We start from the raw sequence: 20,648 nt of genomic DNA, 5'->3' as shown, positions 1-20,648 counted from the left end.
TTTTAACTGATGGTATATGGAGGGGATTATAATCAATGTAATGAAACAAGTTATATGAATGGTGGAATGTGAAACTGATGATGTGCCCTGTAAACTTTCACTCAATCCACAATAAAAACCTTAAATAAAAAAAACAAAAACAAAAAAAAAACAGAAAAATAAAACCTACTGGATGAAATTCATCTGCCCAGCTTGGAAAGCCCTCAATAATCTAGTCTTAATTTACTTAAAGTCATATTAATTTACTTATGAACATTTCCCTTCTCTCCTATTCCCAAATGTAAAACTTCTTCAACCAGTTATCCTAAGGCCAAGCCACAGCCCTTCTTCATGGTGGCTTTACTGACACGAATCTCCCACCTGGAACATTCTTCCTTTACTCTCTGACCAGCTAACTCTGGCTCACTCTTCAAAGTCTAACCAGGGAGCCACAGGCTCCTCTGAAGTCTTCTCAGCCTATTCAAGACCAAGACTGACTTGCCTTTTCTTCCCCAATAAGCATGTATTTTGTCTTAAACGCTTGGGAATCCTAAAATACTTAGTTTCATCTTTGTGGCAAGGTCATAACCTAAGAATAAGATAAAATCTCATTATTTACTGCATTCCCCTTAACACACTTAGGCAATGAAGGAAGGCATACCTTTAAGTTTAGAACTTCTTAATGTTCTTCCTCTGTCTTCCAGTTTATCTGCTGTTCTTCCACCAGCTGTCTTCTGGCTCCCTTTCTCTCCAGCCATGTCTGGACTGCCATCTGGCTGCAACTTCTGAGCTTTTACGTTGAACCTTGCAACATTCAACATCTTTAAGGAACGGCACATGGTGTTCATCTTCTGCCTCACAGGAGTACGAGGAACACCCCCTACCAAAATGACATTATGGAAAGAAAGGTAACACAACCTTCACTTCTACGGACTCAAGAACTACTTTAATTCAGATTAGTTACTGTGAAAGTATAGTGAAATGACATTCCTTCGGCTTGATCTGAATTAGGTAGTTCCTGTATCTCTTTCTACCCAAGCAACATTTTTAAGTGAAGTTAGGTAGTAGACATTTTAACAAAGTGAAATGATTTTTATGTAATACAAATTCAAAACAGACTCGTTTTGATGGTTACGAATCGGGCTGCGAACCATAAGGCCAGCAGTTCGAAACTACCAGCCGCTCCGCGGGAGAAAGATGAGGCTTTCTATTCCCGTAAGGATTTACATCCTCGGAAACCCTGTACAGGGTCGCTATGGGTCGGAACCGACTCGAAGGCACTTAACAACAACAACAACAATGGTCACACAATTCTAAAGAAGACAATTCAGGGGGGAAAAATATCCCACAACTTGAGATTTTATACAATTTGTTAAGCAATGAGATAGAATGATAAAAACAAGGCAAGGTAGCAGATAAGCGAATATTTAGACATTAAACATAAAGTTGACTTCAATAAAAATGGTTCAGTCAGTAAGGACAGCAGGATAATGGGTGATTTCTCACCAATATTTGAAATACGAGAATTCACCCTCCTTTATTCAGTTACCATTTCAAATTCATTTCATTTCAGAAAAATGTAATGTGTTAAAAATTTTAAAAGGACAGTGCCAAAAAAAAAAAAAAAAGGCAGCCCTTCTGTGCACATACGTTTTCTTTTGCTGTCTTCCTGACTAGCTGCTGCGGATTCTTCTCGAAATTTTCTCTGGTAGAACTCAGAGAGGCACCGTGTTAACTCATTTTCAGTTTTGCAAGACTTTTCCTTATTAGCTGAGGCAGCTTGTAGTAACCTGTGAACACATCAATATGTCTAATATGAAGCCAGTGTTCAAGAGCAAAGATGTCAGCTTGAGAACTAAGGTGCACCTGACCTAAGCCATGGTATTTTCAGTAATCTCATATGTATGTGAAAGTTGGACAATGAGTAAGGAAGACCACCGAAGAATTGATGCATTTGTGTTAATGGTGCTGGAGAATATTCAAAGTCCCAGGGACTTACACAAGAACAAACAACTCTGTGTTGAAAGAAGTACAGCCAGAATGCTCCTTAGAAGCCAGGATGACGTGACTTCATTTCTCATACTTCAGACACATTAGGAGGGACCAATCAGTCCCTGGGGAAGAACATCATGCTTGGTAATGTGGAGGGTCAGCGAAAAAGAGAAGACCCCCAAGGAGATGGATTGGCACTGTGGCAGCAGCAACGGGCTGAAGGCGCAATAACCGTGTGGATGGCCTGAGTGTCTTCAGGCAGGAGTGTGGTACCTTTGAGTATATAACTGGTAGACCAAAAATAGCTCTGTAATACTTGCCTGATTCGAGCAGAGGCTAGACCAATGGGGAAAGGGCCTGGGAGGCCAAGAGCTAAACAAGCTTTACAATACTTGCCAGAGACTGGCAGAGGTCAAGGGATTGCAATTTGTGACCTAGGGCTGGAGAGACGTGTGCCTGTGGGCATGGGTAAGAAGCTGTCCTGAGTAAAGAACTGTATCCTGAGCGTTTCTCATCTGGGACTGTAAACCCCACAGTTATGAGTCTGTGTGAGTACAGAGTGACCACCGCAATGGATTATTGGACCCAGCAAATTAGAGAGCACCATGGAGGGGCAGTTGGTGTCAGACTGGTGAACAGGTGGAGGCACCTCTGACCCTTGCCTCATGGGAATGATGATTCTTTCCCCCCTGGTGAAGTTAAGAGGAACTCAGACACTGCCACTATGCCATTTGATACCTTGCCACTTCTAATTTGAACTCAATGACACATAACATAAAGTATTCTTGGACTGTACTTTGAGTATGTGGTTTATTTTTAAAATATGCAGTCAGTTGAAAGTTGATTATAATAACTAATATGCAGAGAAATAATAATTTTTTTTACCAGAACGATTCCATTAAATTGGAGCTTGCACCACTGAAGTTAGAGAAAGGAAACCACTTGTCCAGCACAGCTGCGCTCCAGGGAACGGTGCGGCCAAGCTCCTGCTGGGCCCACTCTGGAACAGGCACTGCAGGGAAGAGGCATCAGGACCAAACGTGAGCATTCCACACACCTGCTCCACCCCTGGGCTGACTACATTTCTCTAAAGGAGATCTATCTACACCACCACCAAAAGTCCATGTTACATATGGAGAATGTACAAACACGTTTAAAGTCTTTGTTCTTGCTACTGGCAACATATCCCGTCATCTTACATCTGAAATTGCCTTCTAATTAGGTTATAAAAATATGTTGTTTTCTTATCCTTAAAAATGTACCCCTTAAAAGAACTTTGTTGTTGCTGTTAATTGCTGTCAAGTCAGTTCTGACTCATAGCGACCCTATAGAGGGTTTCTGAAGAACAGCTGCTGGGTTTGAACTGCCAACCTTATGGTTCACAGTTCAGTGCTGATCCTACAGTACCAAACCAGAAGTCCAAAAGTAGCTTTGTTGTTGTAGCTGTTAAGTGCCCTCCAGTCAGTTCCAACTCATAGCAACCCTGTATAGGGTTTCCAAGGAGTGGCTGGTGAGTTTGAACCACCAAACTTGTAGTTCAAATTGACCTTGTGGTCCAGTGCTTTATCCCGCAGCGCCACACCAGTAGCTTTAGTATAAGGACAACACACATTACAAGTGACCTGACAGACACACACAGAGTCATGACAGAATATTATGGACAACTATATGGCAACAAGCTGGATAGCCTAGATGAAATGGACAAATTACTAGAAACATACTGCTGTTAAGTGCCACCAAGTCAGTTCTGATTCATAGCGACCCTCTATAGGGTTTCCAAGGAGCAGTTGGTGAGTTTGAACTGCTGAGCTTGCAGTTCAAACAAACTTACAGTCCTGTGCTTACTCTACAGCATTACACCAAGACTCCAAAGAGCACTAACTTTAGTTGTTGAGTCCTATACACCTTATTGGCACAAAAAAAGTTTCCTAGCCCTGCACAGGGCAAGGGAGAGCTGGCTCAGAGTTTAACAGGCTGCAATCTTTACGGAAGTAGACGGCTACATCTTTCTCTCCTGGAGTTGCTGGTGGGTACCACGGTACCATTGTGCCACCAGGGCCTCTCCATTTACTTGCCCACCCCCGCCACTGTTAAGTCAGTTCTGTCTCAAGAGACTCTCCAGGGCAGAGTAGAACTGCTCCCGAGGGTGTCTGAGGCTGTAAATCTTTACAGGAGCATAAAATCTGCCCTTTTTCTCCCTCAGAGCAGCTGGTGGGTTTGAACCCCTGCCCTTGTGGTTAGTTAACATCCCAGTGCTTAACTCATTATGTCACCAGGAACCCCTTCCACCCCCTTTAAAAAGTATATACATTTAATATTAGATTTATCTTTTCAGCTTTGGTTTTGAAGAGCCTTGTTATTGTTAAGTGCCATTGAGTCAGTTCTGACTCATAGTGCCCCTGTACAAGGTTTCCGAGGAGCAGGTAGTGGGTTTGAACCACCAACCTGGCAGTCCGCAGTCCAGTGCTTATCCTACAGCACTGAACAGGACTCCAAAAGTGCTTCAGGATTTCTATAAACAATGACTTCAACTGACTATAAAGTACTGTAGCTTGCTTTTATCTATTTTACAAAGTACTGAAATTCCACTACATAGCACAATGTGATAAAATAAGTTCTGATGCTGGGAAGACTGTAAGCCGCTGGCCTTGGCGCTGATAGCTATGGGATGCTTACCAGGAGAGGCAGGATCTTTGAGTGAATTCTGAATCTGCTTCATTACATCATTTGTGATATCGGACAAAAGGGGAGCTGTGTCCCGAGGGCTCTCTGCCACAATCCTTTGGAGAAAATGTCTTTGAAATTCAGCGTCCTCAGTGCGGAACACAGTGAGGGTTGTAGCACTGGCAGAGAGGGGGGAAATAACTCCAGTGATAGGGGGCCATCCTTCACCAGGATCCACACTGGCAACCTAAGTAAGGCATTTTTATTAGTTGAGAATACTGTTATCAATATGACTAATATAAAATGTCGCTCAGTAAAAGACAGACTGATCCTTTCCCCAGTGATTATTAGTATGAAAAAGAGAAAACCTGAAAAGAGAAACTTGGCAATTCTTAGGAATACAAGAGGGGTTACCAATCATATAGCTCTATTTCCTTAATTTACAATTAAGAAAAATCTAAGGTTACCAGGAATATTTACTAAACAGTCACTATTTGCTTGTTATAATCCACTGAATCCTCATGATTACTCTGAGATTAAAAGAATGATGAATTATGTCCTTTTTATAGAGGAGGAACTGAGGTTGGTAAATACGGTAACTTGTTTATAGAGGAGGAACTGAGGTTGGTAAATACGGTAACTTGTTTAAGATGACTCAGATAGTAAAGGGCAGGGATCAAGTGTGTCTTGACTTCAGAGTTCATGCTCTCTCTTAACCAGGAAGCCAGCAGTACAACCCCAAGTGATTTAACCAAGATGACACAGTGGGTAGCAGAGCCAAGACCCTCATTAGGCATCCTGACCCCTAAGCCATGCTCCTTCTATCGCAGCTCACAACTCTGATAACATCTGTTCAGATAAATAGCCAGCTTTTCTCTAGAGTACTTTACAGTGGGACCCAGGGTAGAGACTCAAAAACTGAGATTACGAAGGCAAGAGACAAACCAAGGTAAGGAATTAGCTGGTAGTTTAAAAAGAACCACCATCTTGAAATCAAATGTGTATGTATGGGTTCCTTTTCAGAAGACATTTCTAAGTTTATGCAAATATTGGTGGTGGCATAACGTTGAATTGGTTCCAACTCATAGCCACGCAATGCAGGGTTTCCGAGGCTGTAAACCTTTACAGGAACAGAAAGCCTCATCTTTCTCTCGAGGACCAGCTGGTGGACTCAAACTGCTGACTTTGTCTGTGGTTAGTTAGCAGCACAACACTACCCACTACACTACCAGGGCTGCTTTGTAACTACTAGATACTAGTATACCTAATTTTATGTCATAGCTTTTCCTTAAATGAAATGTACTTATTATAGAAGTAGTAAATACATAAAAGAACAGTTAAAAAGTAGCAAGAAATCACCAATGACTTCACCACCCTAATACAACCATTCAATGTGACTGTTTTTGTTATGTGCATGTAATTTAATGTAATTATATTCAGAGTACATGCAAGTTTACAAATGCTTTCTTTATTAGTAAGCATTTTTGGTCAGGAGACTATATATTATAGTATTATTATTTGCAAAAACATTATCAGTTTCACTGAGACTATATTATGAAGTGCTGTTATGGATCATATTGCATGCCCCCAAAATGTGTTGAATTCCTAACCCCTGTACCTGGAAGACTTGATCTTGTTTGAAAACAGGATTTTACTTTTGTTATGTTAATGAAGTCATACCAACATAAGGTGGGTCCTAAACCTGTTAATTTCCGAGTTAACAAGGACCCGAACAGATATAGAGATACACACAGGGGAAGACAGCTGACATGTAAGCTGTCTATAAGCAAAGGAATGCCAAGGATTTCCAACAGACACCAGAAACTAGGAGAGAGGTTCACAGAAGACTCAGCATAGCTGAGACCCAGACTTAGTCTCTAGACCGTGTTAAAGGAGACGCCTGCTCTTTCAGGCAATCACTGTGGGATTTCTGTTACAGCAGCACTAGGAAAACAAGACCCCAGCACTCCTTGGCATTTTGCAAATCCACTTATTACTTCACTTTACTAGTGAGTTACTAGAGAAAAATAACTTACTATGTGGCAGACACCTACCAGATGTAGCTCTTCAGCAATCAGCTTCCTTGCCAGCTGCTGAAATAACACTCTTTCACTTGATCTGCCATCTATTGGACTCTGTAGCATCCAGCTATCAGTTCCCAAAACACCACTCATTGGGAAAGCCCATTGGGCAACTGTGCCTTTGAGAACAATTCTGACTGGTTTCTGAAAATGGCTCTGATGCACGGTCAAGGGCTCTAGAGTGACTGCACATGTTTCTTGATTCTCTTTGCCTGTTAAGAGATAAAATTATTAAGATTCAAATCTAGGAAATGTGCTGAAATCTGTTCAGCATCACAGTTGCATATTAGCTTCCACTAACAAGACGGGTGGTAGGTACAGAGGAGTTGCACTGGCTGGAATGGAACCCCAGTCTCCCACATGGAAGGTAAGGATTCTATCATGGAACCACCAATGCCTCATAACATAAGAAGCACACACTGCCAGAGAGTTGATTCTGACTCCTAGTGAGCCTATGTAAGATTGCCAAGACTGAAAATCTTTACAGAACAGAAAGTTTCAACTTTCTCTCACTGAGAAGTGGGTGGGTTTGAACTGTCGACTTTGCAATTAGCAGTCCAGTGCTTATCCTACAGCACCACCAGAGCTTAAAAAAAGTCAATTTGTTAGTTAGTTACAGGTCCTGTCATTTAGCTCATAGGCCAGACCTTATTTTACTGTCAATAGGCTAACACAGCAGGTTCATACAGTTCTACAGGAAAAGCTGTATACAGAAAGGACATACAAAGGTACAGCTTAGTGTTAGAACGCAATACTAACAACTTAGAAATCCACAAAATACAGTGCAGCATATCTTATGAAGAAGTTAACTTCTAAAAGCAACGAATGGTAAAAATTACTTACACAAAATTACTCTGGAAGATTCCTTAAATAATGTGTAAGACAGTTTTACATATATGCCCTTTGCTGCTGTTCTTAAGTGCTGTCGAGTCGGTTCCGACTCATAGCGACCCTGTATAGGGTTTCCAAGGAGCGACTGGTGAGCTTGAACCACTGACCTTGTAGTTCAAAAGGCTTTGCAGTCTGGCGCATTAACCCACAGCGCTACACCAGGACTCTATAGAGTATTATTTCTCTTTGAATAGAAACTATATTCAGAAACAGGATTCACCTTTTAATAAATCACACAGAACAACAAATTTATGAATTTGTAACGTGTTGGTTACTAGGCTCTTTCAAGTAACTGGCATCATTTTAGTTTCTGGAGACCAATTTCTTAGTCATTGTTTCTCTATGGCCTTCAGTTTACCAAGTTCTTCTATGAAGAAAGCAATGAATCCTTACACCCATTTGCCACAGCACCTGAATAAAATCATTCACACGTTCTTCTTATATGGGGGCTGGCCATATTCAATCCTTCCTCTATCTCCGATTCTCCTTCTTCTTGTTGTTGTTGTTGTTAAGTACCATGGAGTGGGTTCCGACTAATAGTGACCTCGCACAGGCTTTCCGAGGCTGCAAATTGTTACTGGAGCAGAAAGTCTCATCTTTCTCCTGCGGAACAGCTGGTAGTTTTGAACTCCCAAACTTGAGGTTAGTAGCCCGATTCGTAACCACTATGCTACCAGAGCTCCTTCCGATTCTGCTTAGACGTATTTTAATTCTTCTAATTACATGTGTTATTTGAATGCATACGCAGCTGGAAATTGTAAAGAAGTTAAATGCACAGACCTGCCTTGAAGAAGCTAATCTAGCTGAAACCAAACAATCCTTCCAATCTCATTTGCTTACCTTTAATGGGGAGAAGTAGTGTTCCTTCTATCTGTGGAAATGATGCTCCATATTCCCGAGAGTTGTAAAGCAAACGGTTTAAAGTGGAATCTGTTGGTAAAGTTGAAGTCCACGGAGAGAGTTGATGTTCATTTGAGAGCTTGATGTCACCGCTGAGCTGTGTTCGCCCAGCTTTAGGGAAATCCTGGCTGAATGTTTCCAATGGCAAGACAGTACCTCCAACATTGTGGAGAATTTCACACACTGTCTGGAACCCAACGTGGTCTGGAGACTCCCACAACTAAAATAAAAATGACAGAACTTTAGGTTACTGCAAATTAGGTAATTCATAAATAGGTAGAACCAGGAAAGAGTACAACTGATATTTACAATAAAAGATCAAGTTATACAATTAAAGTATTTTTGAACCACATGCAAATAATGGTCAGCATCTAGTAATTGCATATCCCAAGAATATTATTTATTACATAGTATGCCTCTAAGAAAGCACCCCTTTAATGAAAATAACACTTCATTTATATTTTATGTCACGGAACAAAAATGATGCAAATCTCTGAGGATAAATCATAAAATGTTAGTGTACCAAGGAATGCTATCATACATTATTCATTAATACAGACAACTATGTTAGTTATAACAAAACAACAGGCAGGTGTCATGGCAGTGAGCTCTTCCCTAGACAGCAACTTCTTTCTGACTTACCCACTGCATAGGTCTGTTGGAGGGACCAAACTACTCTTCTCCCTTCTAGCTTCATCTTTTATTAAAGCCCTCTTCCTCATCTTTTACCTGACCTCTTGCAGTGGTCTCTAAATTCTGTGCCCTGCTTCTAATCTTTTCTACATACTGTTCTACATTACAAATTACCTATCTGATTGTCATGGATTGAACTGTGACCCCCCAAAATGTGTGTCAATTTGGGTGAGCCATGATTCTCAGTGGTTTGGTAGCCACCCCCATATGATGTGGTCTGATGTAATACTCAGATCAAAGCCCTGAGCAGAAGTAATGGCAGTTTCCCTAGGAATGGCCTGCATCACTTTACCAGAGATAAAAGGAGAAGGATGGGAGCTGGGAGAATGAGGGATCTGACTACCACAAAGAAAAAATAGCCAGGAGCAGACAGATGTCGGGAACCTCCTAGACAGTGGAGAAAACTGATGTCAAGACGCATGTAAAATCCTAAGGAATGCTGGGCCCACAGATGCTGAAAGGAGACAAGCATCTTCCTCCAGAGTCCACAGAGAGAGAAAGCTTCCCCTAGAGCTGGCCCTCTAAGTTCACACTGTTTTTCCCGCCTCCTAAATAGTGACAGTAAATGTGTTAAGGTCATCCACTGTAGTATTTCTGATGTCACAGTACTAGATACTAGGACACTGATTGAGTCACCTCTTGTCCTGTAACCTTGCAGTGGCTTCCCACTGTGTTAGGGACAAAGTGACTCTCTAGCAAAACCATAAAGCACTTCACAGACTGGTCTTACAACAATCTGTGCAAGCACATTCAGTAACTTCTGTTTCCCTGCCTTCTAGGCATACAGAACCATGTGTTCTAATGTTGCCTTTTTTTTTTTTTTGCTGTTTCTTGAGCCTTCCCCTTTATTCTATTTTTTTCTGTAAAAGCCATTTCTCACTTCCCCCTACATAGCTGGCTCTTCAACACATTTTTATTGAGCAATTTCTATCTGCCACACACTCCCTGTCTTCCAGGGTCTTTGACTCCAGGGAAGGGAGGCGGTGGGTGGAGTCTATTATAAAATTCAATAAAATGAAATACTGATCATAGCATCACAATATAACATGACAATAATCAGTACTATGAGAATATAGAGAAGCACCTATCCTAAAATATTATCATGCTGGTTTGCCTAATCGATGGATGAGTAAACAATTCTAAAGTATTAAATTGCTGTGTACATGTGTGGGATTAGAATTAGGAGAGTCTTCAAGGACATTTTGGTCATCCTCCAAACTTTCTATAATATTCAAGTTCAAAGAGAAATAGGGAATTTCCCAAGATCATAGCAAGAAGGGCTCCTGATGTGGCACTGTGGGTTAATAGCTGGACTGCGTATTTGATTTGAACCACAAGGTCAGCAGTTCAAACTCACCAGCACTCCTCAGAAACCCTATACAGGTCACTATGGGTCAGAACTGATTTACGGCACTAAACAACAACAACAACATTAGCAAGGCAATGGTAGAGCAGTCAAAGAACCCAGGACTGTCTTGTTTAATGCTTTTAGGTTGTGGGTCGTGACCCTTTGATGGGTTGTGAAATTAACTGAGTGATTCATGATCAGCATTAAAAAAAAAAAAAGAACAAAATAGAAAATATCAGATGACAATAAAAAGCCACACTCAATGACAATAAGGAGCTAGCGACAGTGCTTACAGTCAGTCATTGCATGATCTTTTTTACTGTCGTTTGTGGCTGCTCAAAAAGCCCTGATAGCCTAGTGGGTTATGAGTTGGGCTGCTAACCCCAGGTCAGCAGTTCAAATCTACCAGTTGCCCTGTGGGAGAAAGATGAGGCGTTCTGCTCCAGTAAAGATTTACAGCCTCGGAGCCTCTGTCCAGGGTCGCTGTGAGTTGGAACCGACTCCGTGACACACCACCAATGTCATTACTCAGTATCAGGTGTCTGCTGAAGGCGTTGTGGGACAAAGGCAAGTTGGTTCAGATGCCAAAGGGAAACAAACCAACAAAATTGGTTGTTAAAATGGTTTCAGCAAGAGAATGAGGCAGGCAGGGGGAAAAGTGCTATTTAATAAGAAGCAAAATCTTAAGAATTATAAAAGGGAGGATGACTTCCAGTAAGATGACGGACTAGGCAGACGTATTACATGGACTCTACAACAAAGATAGTTGTTGCTAAGCGCTGTTGAGTCAGTTTGGACTCATAGTGACCCTATATAGGGTTTGCAAGGAGTGGCTGGCGAGCTTGAACAGCCAACCTTGTGGTTCAAACTGACCTTGCGGTCCAGTACTTTTCCTACAGTGTCACAACAATGATGATGTTGTTGTTAAGTGCCTCGAGTCAGTTCTGACTCATCGTGACCTGTATAGGGTTCCCGAGGAGTGGCTGGTGAGCATGAACTGCCAACCTTGTAGTTCAAACCAACTTTGCATTCCAGCGCATTAGTCCGCAGCACTATGACAGCAAAGATAGGAGAGACCAAATAAAACAGACACAGATGAAAATCTAGGACCCCTGAACTTCAGGAAAAAGGTTAAGGAAATGGATTGAGTGTTTGCTGGGAGGAGACGCTGAATAGACCCGGCAGGGAGGGAGACTGACTGGCAAACAGCGGGCCAGAGGAGGCACAACCATCCTGAGCCTTGGTGAGCAGTTTTGGCAACACCAGCATTTAACCAGTCACAGCTGCCCTGTGGCTGGAAGAGATGCCGTTGGGATGAAATTCCCCTAATACCATGAAAGATGAGAAGATAAGCATACAAGAAGTATTAGTATATAAACCCCAAACAGGTATATAAACCCCAAACAGGACTGATCTTTAAAGGAAATCTCCAAGACATCTTTCTAAAACCAAAGGCAGGGAAAGAATCCTGAGAGCAATTTGGGAAAAACAAAAAGTTACCTACAAAGGAGAACCAATAAGACCAAGCTGATTTCTCGGCAGAAACCATGCAGGCAAGAAGGCAATGGGATGACATATACAAAACTCTACACACCCAGCAAATCTGACCCTCAAACACTACAGCAAAATTAAAATGTTTCCTGATAAATAGAAATTAAAGAAATCTGTAATAACCAGACCAACTTTATAAAAAATGCTAAAGGGTTTTCTTTGGACTGAGAACCAACAACAGCAGACAACAACCTGAGATGACCACACATGACAACAACACCCAGACCTCAATCCAGATATTTAAAGTAAATAAGATAGGGAACCAGAGTTATCAATTTACAATGAAGTCAACTACAAAGCAAAAACAGGAAATAGCAAACATACAGAACTTCCAACTAGCAAGGAAGTCAAGTACATTTCAAGATAAATGTCTGGTGCCAATTTACTGCTGCTTCCATGAGTGTTGATAGTGGATCCCGATAAAATGAAATCTTTGACAACTTCAATCTTTTCTCCATTTATCATGATATTATTTATTGGCCCAGTTGTGAGGATTTTTGTTTTCTTTATATTGAATTTTTTGTTGTTGTTGTTAAGGCCGTCGAGTTAGTTCCGACCCATAGGGACCCTGTATAGGGTTTCCGAGGAGCAGCTGGTGAGCTTGAACTGAATAAGTATGGTAAGATAATACAATCCTGGCACACGCATTTCCTAATTTTAAGCCATTCCATGCCCCCTTGTTCTGTTCAAGTACTGTTTATAGAACTGTAATTTTTACTTTCTGATTGTCTCAACTAACAACTCCTTGATCTCAAGGACTTTGATCATAGTTTTATTTCCCAACATCTAGCTTTCACTGGAGTCCTTGTGTGGAGCTGTGGGTTAATACACTGGACTGCAAAGTCAGATTGAACTGCAAAGTCAGCAGTTCAAGCTCACCAGCTGCTCCTCGGAAACGCTATACAGGGTCGCTATGGGTCGGAACTGACTTGACAGCAACTTTATAACAACAGTTTTCATTAGGACTCCTGATGTGGCACTGTAGGATCAGCACTGGACTGCAAACCACAAGGTTGGAAATTCAAACCTACCAACTACTCCTGAGAAACCCTACACAGGGTCACTATGAGGCAGAACTGGCTCAATGGCACATAACAAGTTTTGATTAAGGACCCGTGGTGGTGCAATGATTAAGCACTCATCTGTGTATACACACATGTACACATATATAAAGAATAAATTACTACATTTTCCACTTTTATGCATATCACATAGTAAATGGCATGACATGATTGATATTTTCAGATTTAGACATATAAGTTCCACAAGGTAAGACTGCATCTGTTTGATCACCAACAATATACCCAGCACCCATGTTGTTGCTAAGTGCTGTATTTTCCCATTATCATTCGGCATTCAAGTATTATACAGATGGGAGAGTTGCTGTAATGGACAATGAATGTAATACACTCATATTTAAGACAAGAAAACTGCTAACACAGTTAATGACTGAAATTTCTTACTATAATATCTTGACAATATTACATTGTCAAATAAAAAATGGAGTCTACATTAGGTGAATTCCAAAATCCTATGTTAACCACATTTTGATTACATGGACCATATTTCCTTCTATCCTTGCAGAGGATACAATAAAAAAGTCACCTTACCAAAAAAAGGAATAAACTTCTGATTAAAAAGTGATACATGCACATGATTTTTAAAAATCCAAGAGTAAGTAAGTATGTATATACGTGTGTGCATATATGTGCCACTGAGGTGGTTTTGACTCACAGCAATGCTGTATAGAATCTGCTAGGAACAGCTGGTAAGTTTGAAGTACTGACCTTGCGGTTAGCAGTCCTGTGCCTATCCTACAGCGCCATACCAAGACCACATCTGTTTGGATCACTAATAGGACACCCACCACCTGTTATTAAGTGCCCTTGAGTCAGTTCCAATTCCTAGTGACTCTGTATAAGGTTTCCAAGGAGCGGCTGGTGGGTTTGAACCACCAACCTTTCGTTAGCAACTCAGTGCTTATCTTACAGCACCACATCAGGGATCTACTTGTAGCAGGTCTGTAATAAAAATGTGTTGAATAAATGTGTCAAGGGTCTTCTACCCTCCATTTTATCCTTTATCTTTGAAATGTTTCTTTCGTTTGTTTGGCTACTTCTCTGGCATCTGTGAGTCCACTTGTTTCCATCCTGAGATCTGCAAGGCAGGAATAGATCGTCTCTTCTGCTCCCCATCTCTGGAGAGATCCTCGATGGACACAGCCTGTCTCCCTGTTGTTTTCTGTAGCTAGCCAGAGCTTTGGAATAGAAAAAAAGGTGGATTCCAACCAGAAAAAAACCATTCTAGAGAAGCTTAACATTGTCTGAGTGGCATTTTCTTAGGGGAAACAGCATAGTGGGTGAGGCAGGAAGCTTCAGAAGAAATCCATCCCCTCAGACGATCAGATGTCAGAACTAGATCTTTAAAATGACCCAGTCAACTCAGTTATTTTAATACTAATTGACAAGAAAGGAAAAGCTTATCCAGACCCCGCCTGATACCACTTATTCCTAGTCAGAGTTAATATAGTACAATTTCAGAATGTAGACTTTGACATGATTTGTTAACAATTATCCCAAAATGAGCACTTTAAGTGTTATGCTATGCTGTCCAATATGTGATTTGCTGCCCTAAAAAATGTTAATTTCTAGAATGTCATGTTCCTGTATTTGTTGTTGTTGTTGTTTAAGTGCTGTTGAGTCTATTCTGACTCAATGCAACACTGTATAGGGTTTCCGGGGAGTAGCTTGTGGGTTTGAACTGGTGACATTGTGATTTGTAGTCCAATGTTTTTCCTACAGTGCCACACCAGGAGTCCCACTGCTTACCATCCCCTTTAACACTTTTTGCTCTTTCTTCTTTGACAAACCACTATTCCTTCATTTTGCACTTGTGTGGGGGTGCTGCACTCCAGAAAGTGCAATCACATCTTTTATCTGATTTAACCCTCCAAAGTTATTGTAATTGCAAGTACAGCAAAATCCATACTGCTACTGAAGGTCTATGGAGTCCTGATGTAGAGCTGTAGAGTAAGCACTGGACTGCAAGGTAGGCGATTCAAACGTACCAGCTGTTCATTGGAAACCCTAAACATAGTCACTATGAGTCAGAACCAACTCAATGGCACTTAACATCAACAACACTGGAGTCCTAGTGTGGTGTTGTCAGACAAGCACTGGACTGTTAACTTTAAGGTTGGCGGTTTAACCTCCCCCCAGCTCCTATACAGTTGCTGAGCCAGAACCGATTGCCAGAACTTACCAACAACTGGCGTTCTGGTGTGGTGTTATAGGATAAGAACTGGACTGCTAATCGCAAGACCAGCGGTTTAAATCCACCAGCTGCTTCTTGGAAACCCTATACAGGGATGCTATGAGTTGGAACCAACTCAATGGCATTTAACAACAACTGTAGGATAAGCACTGGACTGCTAACAGCAAGGTCAGCAGTTCAAACCCACTAGTCACTCCTCAGAAACCCTATACATGGTCACTATGAGTCAGAACTGACTCCATGGCCCGTAACAACCTTGCTCTACAGATTGGCTCATCCAGCTTTTTGACTTCCTCTCACACAACTTTCACCTGGTTTACTAGGCCTCAGCATTCCTTGTCTTTCTGCGTCTGAAACTATGCTTAGTTCCAGCTAAAACCTATACACCTGCTCATTTCTTTGCCTGGACTATTCTTCCCCAACCTTCACATTCCGCTTTTATCATTCAATTCTCTGCTCAAAAAGGCCTTCCCTAACACCCAATGTAAGGAGCTCTCTTAGCATAGTGGTTACGAATCAGCCTGCGAACCTCAGGGTCAGCAGTTCGAAACTACCAGCTGGTTCCGTGGGCGAAAGATGAGGCTTTCTGGTCCCGTAAAGATTTACAGCCTCAGAAACCCTGTACAGTATGAGTCGGAACCGACTCCACGGCACATAACACCACCACCACCACCCAATATAAGTAACTCTGGTAATCTAGTGGTTACAAGTTGGACTGCTAATCACACAGTCGGCAGTTCGAAACTACCAGCGGCTCTGCGGGAGAAAGATGAGGCTTTCTGCTTTCGTAAAGATTTACAGCCTCAGAAATCCTATACAGGGTCGCTATGGGTTGGAACCCATTGGATGGCACACAACTGTCCTATTGTGGTTAAGTGCTGTTAAGTCGGTTCCGACCCATAGCGACCCTTGTATTGGGGTTTTCAGGAACAGTGGGTGAGCTAGAACCATGTGGGTCACACCGACTTTTCAGTCCAGCGCATTAACCCACGCCAGACAACTGTCCTACTGGACCATTATACATCGGAATCTACTTGACGGCAATGGGCTTGGGTGGGTTTCTTTACTGGACACCTACGATGCTCCATATACATCTGTGGGGGGACACAAAGATGTGGAAGACCTGGTGCTTGCCTTTGAGGTAATTTCTGATTAATCGGAAGAAGGTTGGGAGATGCGCACAACGGTGCTATCTAGTTGATTTGGACTCACAACGACCCTGTAAGGCAGAGTGGAACTGTCCCCATAGGGTTTCCGAGACCATAAATCTTTACGGGAGCAGACGGCCTCATCTTTTCCAAGCAGAGAGGCTGGTGGGTTCGATCCACTGAAACCGATGCTTAACTCACGGCATCACCAGGATTCCGCTGTTGTTGAGTACCGTCGAGTACAGGGATTCCAGGTGAGCTTGAACCGCCGGCCTCATGGTTAAAACTGACTTTGCCGTCCAGCGCACTAACCCGCAGCACCACACCAGGGCTCCCGAGGTTCAGTAAGGACCCCAGAAAATGCCTGAAATTCAGGGGCTGATCTTCACTGTCACTTGGGCCGCATGTTAAAGGCTGAGTGGGGTTGAGCATGACATTCCAGGCCGACTAAGGGGCACAAGCGAAGACAGACAAGCGGTGGGAGGACCCCGCTTGAATACAGGCGGCTCGGGTCTGGGAAGGGACGAGGACCCAGTGGTGAGGGGTTGAAAAGCTCGTACCTAGTAGGTTCTGTCGTGAGCACTGCTCCTGTTTGAGATCACGGGGCGGGGACCCACGAGCTGGGCATACTGGTATCATCCTGGTTCTGTTAGGAGCAGACGGCACCGAGTTCCGGTTGAGCACGGGAGGCGCCGCGCCGAACCGGCGATGGCTGTCATCTTACCTTAGCCAATTCGATGGTGTCCACCCAGTACAAGGTGATCTTTCGGGCGATCATGACTTCCTGGACTCTCTTGGGCAGCAGCTTCTCCATCACCTGCTTGGGAGTGGGTGGCAGCGGCTGGGTCTGGGCCTGGGCCTCGCACCCCGCCAGGAACTGCAGCAGCTCCCGGTGCGAGCGCGGACAGGGGGCCAGGAGGAAGACGGCGTTCACAAAGCCGCCGCCCAGCGCACTTTCGGCTTCCTTGGCCTCGCTCTCCACGTCCAGCAGCCTCCTCCCGCGGCTCCGCAGGAACGGCTTGGTAGGAGACGTGATCTCGGGCCGGTCCCACTGGTAGTCCAACAGCGTCTCCATCAGGGCGCTGTGCGTCAGGGTGGCCCTGGGCGCCGGGCCCGGCAGGTGAGCCCCATGGGCCAGGTCCCCGAGCCTGGCCTCCAGCTCCTCTTCGAAGTCCTCCCAGGAGCGGGCCCCCAGCTCGCGGAAGTCAGACCCGCGGGAGGGCCGGCTGCGCGCCCCCTGCGAGTCAAAGAACTTGAAGGCCCAGTGTACCCTTCCTAGGCCGAATCGGCAACTCAGGTAAGTGAGGAGGCGCAGGGCGGCCCGCCGGACCGGGCTCTGGCGAGCGGCGCCACCCGCGGTGTCCACCAGCATCATCACCTTGTGACAGCACGCCATCCCTGCCGCGTCGCTGCGCCGGAGCTCCGGCAGCAAACCGCGGCGCTCTGGCCTAGACCCTTGCTTTAGGGAACCAGCGCCATTCACAGCTTCTCTCAAGAGCCCTAGGTCGAAAGCCTCCCGCGCTCTTCAGGAGCCGCTGCCATTGGTGAAGTAAGCTCAGCTTCTATTGGTCGCTTGCCTTACGTAAGTACGTAAGTCACTTACACTCGAGGCGCTGATTGGAAAGGCTGTGGGAAACACCTTAGTATGATTGGTGGAAGGCGGGACGATGGGCGAGGCGCTGAGTATTCATTGGCCTGAACCTTCGTTTTAAAATTTAAAGAGGGGTGGTGCTTCGGGGGCGTGTCCTGAAGTTCCTTTTAGGCTCTAGTTTGGCCAATTGTGCTCAGTCGTGGTTGCAGATTGCAGAGCAGATGATTACCAAAAGCCTGAAAATGTAATACCTGAAGGGAGTTTGGGGCGCCGATTGAGTTGGTTTAAAGTCGCCTTAGGCTTTCTCTGGCGTAGGATCAGATCGTGAAGGCTTTACTTTTCCGTAGTAATTTTTTTTAAATTGTAAATGAAAATCCACTCTTTCCTCCCCCAGTAATTTAAGAGTGTTCTCAGAGAAAGTAATCGGAGATCCATGTACATCATTTAACTTGAGAAAAATTGGGAAAAAAAAATAAATGAAAATGGTTAAATAAGATATGGTGCAGGCCCGGGCCGTGTTTTGCTCTGTTACGTATAGAGAGGGGTTGCTATGAATTGGTACTACCTAGATGGCACCTAAAAACAACAAACTACTAAGAGAGACGCTGTCCTGTTCTTTAATGTTTTTCTATGTAATCTTAGAGTTTAAAAGGAAAAGAAAAAGACTGTAGTCATTGAAATGCATGTTCTGCTTTATATATACACTTGTTAAGTGCCATCAAGTCGATTACGACCCATAGCGACCCTGTACAGGGTTTCCAAGGAGCAGCTGGTGAGCTGGAACCACCGACCTTGCAGTTCAAACGGCTTTGCAGTGTGGCACATTAACCCACAGCGCCACACCAGGACTCCATATATACACTAACAACAACAAAAAATTTTAGAAGGTATACTGAAAAACAGCACACAGAATAACAGCAAATTATCTGCATATTTTTAAATTGTCAAGATAATATTGTGGCCTAAAATTGCTTGTGATTTTCTCTGGGTGGTGAGATTACAGTAATTTAAGAGGAAAAAAAAATTACACTTTTCTTAAATTTTCTACAATTTTCTATTTTTACATCAATTTTACATTCAAAAGGAAAAAAGAAAGAAAATGTTAATGGAAAAAGAAAAAAAAAGAGTCCTCTTGTTGCAAATAGAAGAATCAACAGCTGCAGAGAAGGTGGTACTCCAGGTGAGCGCAACTATTATTGGTTGTAGCAGCAGACAGCAATTGAAGCTCTCTTTGGGTAGGGCAGGGTGCCCGGGTGGTGCAGGGATTAAATCTCTAACAGACAGTCGGTGGTTTAACTCACCAACCTCTTCCTGGAGCAAGACCTTGCAGTTGGCTTGCATAAAAAATTACAGCATTGGAAACCCCTTGGGCAGTTCCTACAGCGTCACTATGACTCCATGGCAGTTGGCTTGGCAACACTGGCCCATTTCTATTGCTTATATGGCAAAACATTTACCCTGCTTGATGTTTGTCTAACGTTGTTAATTCATGCATATGTCTAACGTTGTTAATTTATGCATATATATAAACATAATTAAACATTCTTAAAATATAGACAAATAAAAAACATTCACTGATCCTTTGTAAATTGTCTATCATTAAAAGAAATTGACATATCCTGATCCACCCTCTGTCCTTTTAGAATAACAAACACTTGTTAGTCTTTATATGTTAGGGACTTGGCTAAAAACTTCTACACCTATTGTGTCATTCATTCATTCATTCATTCAAGAAATACTTTTTACTGGGAACAAACCAGAAAAAAATCCTCTCTTCAGGGACTTTACTATTGGGAGGGGACACAACAATAAACAAAATGAACAAGTCAGAGATGTGGGTGTTGATAATGAGGAACCTCAAGATTGACTGTTCAAACCCACCAGCTGTTCCTCGGAAACCCTATACAGGGTCACTATGAGTTGGAACCAACTCGATAGTGCTAAACAAGAACAACAACTTAGAGAAAGTGTAGTCCTGGTGTTGTGCTATAAGATATACAAGGAACGCAAGGTCAGTGGTTCAAACCACCAGCCACTCTTCATACAGGGTTGCTATGAGTTGGAACCAATTTGATGGCACTTAGCAACAACAACAATAGAGAAAAATTAAGTAGAGGACAGGGATAAGAAGTAATTGTTGTTGTTGTTGTTAAGTGCTCTCGAGTCGATGCTGACCCATAGTGACCCTGTATAGGGTTTCCAAAGAGCAGCTGGTGAGCTTAAACCACGGACCTTGCAGTTCAAATGGCTTTGCAGTCTGACACATTAACCCACAGCGCCACACCAGGACTCCAAGAAGGTTGTTGTTGTTGTTGTTGTTGTTGTTAGGTGCCATCGAGTCAGTACCAACTCATAGCAACCCCATGTACAACAGAAAGACACACTGCCCGGTCCTGGGCCAACCTCACAATTGTTGTCATGCTTGAGCCCATTGATGCTGCTGCCTTGCCAATCCATCTCGTTGGGGGTCTTCCTCTTTTTCTCTGACCCTCCACCTTACCAAACATGATATCCTTCTCCAGTGACTGGTCCCTCCT

At 43.1% G+C, this 20,648-nt stretch overlaps 1 protein-coding gene across 1 annotated transcript in view; it reads right to left on the bottom strand.

The window, feature by feature from the left end:
• Positions 1-17,916, bottom strand: part of TICRR (TOPBP1-interacting checkpoint and replication regulator) — a 54,012-nt gene extending 36,096 nt beyond the window's left edge. Inside the window, exons 1-7 of the mRNA XM_006867172.1 lie at positions 17,245-17,916; positions 8,448-8,727; positions 6,690-6,928; positions 4,648-4,882; positions 2,857-2,983; positions 1,630-1,769; positions 641-859 (exon numbers count right to left, since the gene is read on the bottom strand). Of these exons, the coding sequence (XP_006867234.1) occupies positions 641-859; positions 1,630-1,769; positions 2,857-2,983; positions 4,648-4,882; positions 6,690-6,928; positions 8,448-8,727; positions 17,245-17,916 (1,912 nt within the window). The remainder of the gene's footprint in view (positions 1-640; positions 860-1,629; positions 1,770-2,856; positions 2,984-4,647; positions 4,883-6,689; positions 6,929-8,447; positions 8,728-17,244) is intronic.
• Between the last annotated feature and the right edge of the window lie 2,732 nt (positions 17,917-20,648).

Source organism: Chrysochloris asiatica, unplaced genomic scaffold, assembly GCF_000296735.1.
Source record: "Chrysochloris asiatica unplaced genomic scaffold, ChrAsi1.0 scaffold00101, whole genome shotgun sequence".
NCBI lineage: Eukaryota > Metazoa > Chordata > Mammalia > Afrosoricida > Chrysochloridae > Chrysochloris > Chrysochloris asiatica.
Note: the sequence above shows the minus strand (reverse complement) of the source record. Positions and strands in the feature narration are given on the sequence as shown.